The 6,158-nt window shown below is 48.2% G+C and overlaps 1 protein-coding gene across 1 annotated transcript; it reads right to left on the bottom strand.

The window, feature by feature from the left end:
- Positions 1-2,434: 2,434 nt before the first annotated feature.
- On the bottom strand, positions 2,435-3,457 carry LOC108769974 (uncharacterized). The gene has a single exon (XM_018521240.1). It carries the CDS (start codon positions 3,455-3,457, stop codon positions 2,435-2,437), a length of 1,023 nt encoding a protein of 340 aa, XP_018376742.1.
- Positions 3,458-6,158: the final 2,701 nt, after the last annotated feature.

Here is a 6,158-nt window from a genome sequence, read left to right as displayed (position 1 = left end):
GTAGATAGAAAGGGGGGTGCAGCGGGGGAATTTCGCGAACCTGTAAATAAATCTTAAATTATATAATTACCGATGACTGTAGCGGGAGACCTCCAGAAGTAGCATCCGTCAGAGTCGATGAGTACCTGAAAAGAAAAGAAAACAATTAGAATAGAAAATTATAAAATTGTAAAATGCAGGAACATAAGCGTATAATATGAATAAGCAGCGTGAGTGCTCACAGCGCACAGAGCGAACGCGACAATGCGAGCGCGTACAGCGCCAGGCGATAACGCGCAGGCGCAAGCGCAAGAGTGGGGGCGAGCGACAGTATAAGAGAGCGAGCAGAGAAGCGAAAGGGGCCTTTTTCGCATTCGCCATTCGATCGAGCGCGGTTCGTAAGAGGCATTGAGGCCATTCTCTTTTGAGATTCGTAAGCAGAGCTTTTCGCGAGTCAGAGTAGTAGAAGCGCAAAATATTCAGCGTGCGGATGAATGGGACACGGATCGGTGCATCGGTCGAGTTCGTATTCGGGGATAGAGTCCATGTAAAAAAAACCGAGGCGACCGGTGGCAATCCGAGAGTGTTGAGCGGGACCGTTCCGTTGCAAGGTCCAACCGCAGCGACCGTTAGAGCGAACGGGGGCTCAGGCCCATGTAAAAAATCCGGCGTTAGACGAATAAGCGCAAACATTGTGAAACAAATTGCCGAAACTTAATGAATAAAACCAAATTGTGTTAGTTGTCTGCAAATAGTGAGTTGTGATTCAACAATATACCTTTCCCTATGCGACCGAGACAACTCGGGACGAGTATACTCAGTGGTGCAAGGGACGAACGAGGCTGGATACTTCCAAGGCCAGCCGAGTGAACCTTCTCCTTTGGAGGGTAAAAAGGAGTGGCGACCGGGACATATCCAAAGAAGCGGGACCGAATAGCGCCAGACAGCTTCGAGTCCGGCTACATCAGTAACCCTTTCGTAGGCCTCCTCCTGCCTTTTAGCCTCCAACTCGAATGGAGGGGTGCCTGCCAAGGTTGTGTTTGTAACCCACGATGTGGTTCTGTAGGCTCTGACGAGTCGGCCTGTGATCCTTCTTTGCGTTTGTCTTAGGACTTGTAGTGTCCTTTTGCTTTTGCCAATCTGGTATGCCCACACAGGTGCCCCGTACAGTGCCATTGATGTAATAACCTGTACGTAGAGCCTTCTTACTCTGTTCTCCGGTCCTCCCAGGTTGGGAAGAAGTCTGCTTAAGCAGAGGGCGGCCTTCTCCAGTTTTGGTGCCAACGTTGCAAAATGGTTCTCGAAAGTCCATCGGCTATCCAGTATGAGTCCGAGGTATTTCATACTCATACCTATCTGGACATCAACCCCGGCTATACGGAGTGTCGCACCCGGTGGTCTACCTCGGTCGTAAAATGCGACCGCCTCCGTTTTGGATGGAGCAACCTCCAATCCCAGATCATCGATTCTGGTAATGATAACCTCCGTTGCGATGTTAGCATATGCCGTGGTTTCTTCCCAGTCCATTCCTGATGCTAGCACGATTGTATCATCGGCATAGCAGATAACCGCGCTTCCTGTTGGGAGTTCCTTCTTATTCACGATGTTGTTGAACCCGAAGTTCCACAAGAGCGGTCCCAAGATGAATCCCTGTGGCACTCCCCTTTCAACCGGTCTTTCACATACCGATCCATCGTCTTTGTTGTAAGATAGTTTCCTATCTGCGAGGTAACTCCTTACGGCCCTCCTCAGATACAATGGTATCTTATGTTTTTTGAGCGCTCGTCCTATGGTACTCCATGGTAGCGAGTTGAAGGCGTTCTTGATGTCTAGGGACACCGCGATTACCTTGTGTCCGATCGAGAAAGCCTCTTCCATATATCCTCTCGTGGCATTTATCGCGTCCACTGTTGATCTCCCCTTCCTGAAACCATACTGAGATGGGTCCAGGTTCGGGCCTGCCTCGTCCAGATGTTTGGTTATCCTTTCCGCAATGATCCGCTCCAGCAGCTTCGCCTCGTCGTCGAGGAGGCATATCGGACGATATCCAGCTGCCTGGTCGTCTGGCTTCCCCACTTTCCTGAGTAAGTCTAGCTTCGCATTTTTCCAGGTCCTGGGGAATTGGCCCCTTTTTAGGCATTCTGTAAATAGCCTAATTAGGTCCCCTGCCATGACCTCTATTGCGAGCGTCCACGCTTTTGATGGGATACCATTGTACCCAGGGGCTGCATTCTTTTTCTTCATTCTATTTACAGCTAGCAGCAGTTCCTCATGAGTTACCTCAAGGTCATTGTTCCATGCCGTGCTGCCCTCCATGGGGAGTTCCGGCTCCTTCCATTTCCTAGTCAGATCTTGCAGGTGTGGGAATAGGCCGGAGAACACTCTCTCTAGCGTATCCTTCTCCAGAGATTCCGTGTAGGGAGGAGTCCACCTTCTTAGTTTCCCGAGGACGACCTTATGGTCGCCCCCATGGTTCGTCATTTAGGGAGAGTGTGAACTCCTCCCAGGCCTTGGCCTTGGCTCTTCTAACGGCCTTGCCAAAGTTGTCTCTGGCCTGCCTGTATCCATCTATTTTCTGTTGAATTTCTTCATTCTCTGGTGAGACCCTCCTTCGCCTTAATCTTTTAATCTGCCTCCTTGCATTGGTGAGTTCTTGGCGGAGACGGTCCAACTCCTCACTCCACCACGGGATAGCTCTTCTAGGTCTTGGTTTCGTCCTAGGCATGGCTATGTCGCATGCCTCTGTTAGAGCTTTTTGATAAAATTTGGCTTGTTCGTCAAGGTTTTCTATTGCTCCTACTTCCTTTTTCGGCCATGTTCTTATCATTATTGCAGCTAAGAACCTGTCCTTCTCCAGCTTCTTTGTCGCCCATCTTTTTGCTCTAGGGAGACTTCGCTTGTGGATCTGCGTTCTAGTGGACTGTAGGTGAATTTCCACGTACCTGTGGTCCGATTTGGATTCCCTGCCAAAGACAAACCAGTCGGTGACTCTTGTAGCCGCCGCTGGATTTGCAAAGGAGATATCTACTATCGATTCCCCGTTTAATCTTATACAGGTACTTTCCCTTCCTTTGTTTAGGCAGCACATGCCTAATGAGCTAGCCCATTCTGCCACTATATTTCCTCGGGCATTGGTGACCTCCGAGTTCCACATATCTGATTTCGCGTTTAGGTCTCCTGCAATTATAATCGGCTTGTCCATATTTTGGATTGCCCATCTTTCCAATTCCTCCATTGCGTCCTCGAATTGAGTGGCATTCATGCTCGGAGATAGATATGTTCCTGCCACCAGCATGTCCCCCCATCTTACTGATACATAATGTTCCCCTCTACTATACGGTGTACATGGCATCGCTTCGTTTGCCATTCTCCATGTAATGGCTACCGTTTCCCTTCTGTTTGAGAACCAATGGGGATGATCCTCTGGGATGGTATACGGTTCTGCGACTAGTGCTAACGCGAAATCCCCTTCCGCCATTGTTTGTAGCAATACGTCGTGTCCATCCCTCGAATGGTTTATATTTGATTGAAAGATTTTATTAACCATTATTTATTGCTGTGGAGATTCCTCCTTCTCCGCCTTCCTTATCTGGTTCCATTGTTTTATCTTCCGTATCCCAGCTTCTCCCTTGTTTCGGCCAGTCCAGCTGTTGGGTTGGTTTTGCCTCCGGCGTTTTCCATTCCTGGGAGTCGTCTACCTCCATGCTTTCCATCACCGAGTCTTGCGTTTCTTCCATAGCCTTTGCTTCATTCACACTACATGCATAGACTTGGCAACGCTGGTTTCAATCTCACCTGTTACCTTTTCTGTTTCGGTCTGGTTCTTCCTCGTCATGTCGACATCGACCGTCATCATGCTATCGTTTCCAGTAGTTTCCTTTCCTGTCTTTAGTGGAGTTAGCTTGCCTTTATTCTTCCGTCCTGTTGGGGGTTTACAAGCCTGTCCCCCCATCCTATGATTAGCTTTTAGGCCTCTCTCTGCGCATATGATGCAATGGACTTGATCATTGCACTCTCTGGCATTATGACCTTCTTGTCCACATCTATAACACACTGTGGTCCTATCCTTATTGCTTCTACATTGGTGTCTCACATGCCCTATCTCTAGGCATCTGAAACATTGAGTCGGTCTTTCTGGTAATAGTTCGATCCGGACTGTTGTCCAGCCTACTCGGATTCTTTTATCCTTCGTTGCTTTCTTGGCAGCTGCCAGTGGGCACTTTAACCAAACTGTACCCAGTCCTGTGTTTGTTTGGTTTATTTCTCCTATCTTTATGGAGTCTTTTGGACATTCTCCCTTTTTGGCAATTGCCGTCAGGATGTCCTCCTTCGTGGTTGACTCCTCAAGGGTCTTTAAGCCTTACTTCCGCGACTTTCTCTGGGCGTGTTACCAACACGTTCTGTTCACTTGTCAGAGCTTCCTTCAATTTCTCAGCCAATCTATCTGCTTTTTTACCCCCTTCTGTCCCTGGGATTTTGAGTAGCAAAGCCCCCGTTCTCGCCTTTCTTGGTCGCAGTTCTGATATCTCTAGACTGTCGATATCCACTTTATTCTTCGCGATTCGCATGACTTCCGCGTAGGTTGTTTCCCCTCGGCAGCTTATCTGTACCGCCGCTGTTTTGGGGACTTTCCTGCTGTTTCTATCCCCTTCCGTGCGAACTGTTATAGTACTTCTCTTCGGTGTTGATGATGAGGGTACTTTATTTCTCATCTCCCGCGAGTTTCCTTGTATGCTTTGCGCTTTCTTCTCTCTTCTGCCTATGACCTTTGACCATAACGGCTCACTGTCCTTCTCTTCTCTATCTGTCTCTTCCTTAATGGATATTTTCCTTTTTTCCCTCTCGGGTTTTTGTGTCCCCTTCTCACTAGATTTGTTATGGGCATCTCCCTTCGTGTGAGTGTTCTTTTCCGCCGTCTTCCCTCTGCTCCTCTCGAGTACTACCGGGACCTTAGGAATTTGTATATCCGTAATTGTCGGTTTTCTATTGTGTCGTACTAACTCTTCCGACACTATCTTCCTTATTAACTCCGCCAGTTCCATTTGGTCGTAGCTTGTTTCGCTCCTCTTACTTCTTTTGATATCCTCTTTTCCCGTTTTGTGCTCTGTGCGTTGTTCTTTTGCACTCTTGCCCGTGTCCGAAATATACTTCTTGTGGGCGTTGTAGATTGCCTCTTGGGTTTTCGGGTCCTCCTGGATTATCTTCCTCTTTCCACAGAGGGTAGGCCGGATTGCCTTTGGCCATTCTTCCGGTTTCTCTAAGGTCACCTTGTTTGTCGGTGACTTCTCGTCCACCTCCATGTGTTCGGATTCAGATGTGATAAGATTTTCCCTCGCTTTTATGCTGGCTGACGGTATCCTTTTAGTCGTCTTCTTCGGTGTTTCTTTTGATTGTTTGCTCTTACTGCTGCTTTCTTTATCTCTTTCCTTCGGACTCGGGGTCTTATCCTTTTTTCTATCTTGCCTCTCTCTTTTAAGTATTTGCAATTCATGTCTATAGGCTTCTGCCTCCCCCGCTGCCTGCAGGACTTTTCTTCGCTCCCCTTCTACTTCTTCTTCGAGCTTAGCTTTCAGTTTAGAGATCTCTCTTTTTAGAGATTTGATCTCGTCCGACTTGACCTCTTCCTTTGAACGCGTGGCTTTATCCTTAAGGATATCGAAGATTCCCAGGGAGGACGCCGCAGCAATTCTGAGACTTTTTTTGAAAGGTCCCTTTCAGGTTGCTGGACGTCTTTGCCACCCTGAGTACCTTCGTCATATTTTCGTTCACCTTGATCGCTAGCTCCTCAATGGTGTTGTCCTCCATTTGTTCTCTTATTTTTTCTAAGTTCACCTTCGACTTCTTGAAGAGTTCATAGCTGCTGTACTCCTTAATCAACTTCTCCCTATCGAGTCGCAGCGCTTCTTCCTTCGCCTCATTGTATCTGAGGATCGCTTCCCTCCTTCCGACGTACTCCCCTGTTGTCCTGCTCTTCCTGTAGTCTGACTCTGCTTCTGACGTCAGTCTATCCCTTTTCCTGCTTGTTGTTGCTCTTTGAGGGCCCCTGTTCCCTATGTTAAGTTTCTCGGGAGGGGAAGTCACCTCAGAGTCCTCCTCAGTCCTCGCCTTTCCTCTTCTCGTTCTTTCATAGTCAGTCGCCTCGCTGTCCGACGAGCTTATCTCTTGTGTGTCGGTGTCCA

The sequence above is a fragment of the Trachymyrmex cornetzi genome, unplaced genomic scaffold, assembly GCF_001594075.2.
Source record: "Trachymyrmex cornetzi isolate Tcor2-1 unplaced genomic scaffold, Tcor1.1 scaffold978, whole genome shotgun sequence".
In the NCBI taxonomy this organism is placed as follows: Eukaryota; Metazoa; Arthropoda; class Insecta; order Hymenoptera; family Formicidae; genus Trachymyrmex; species Trachymyrmex cornetzi.
The sequence above is the reverse complement of the archived record's forward strand: the minus strand, read 5'-3'. Positions and strand labels throughout refer to the sequence as shown.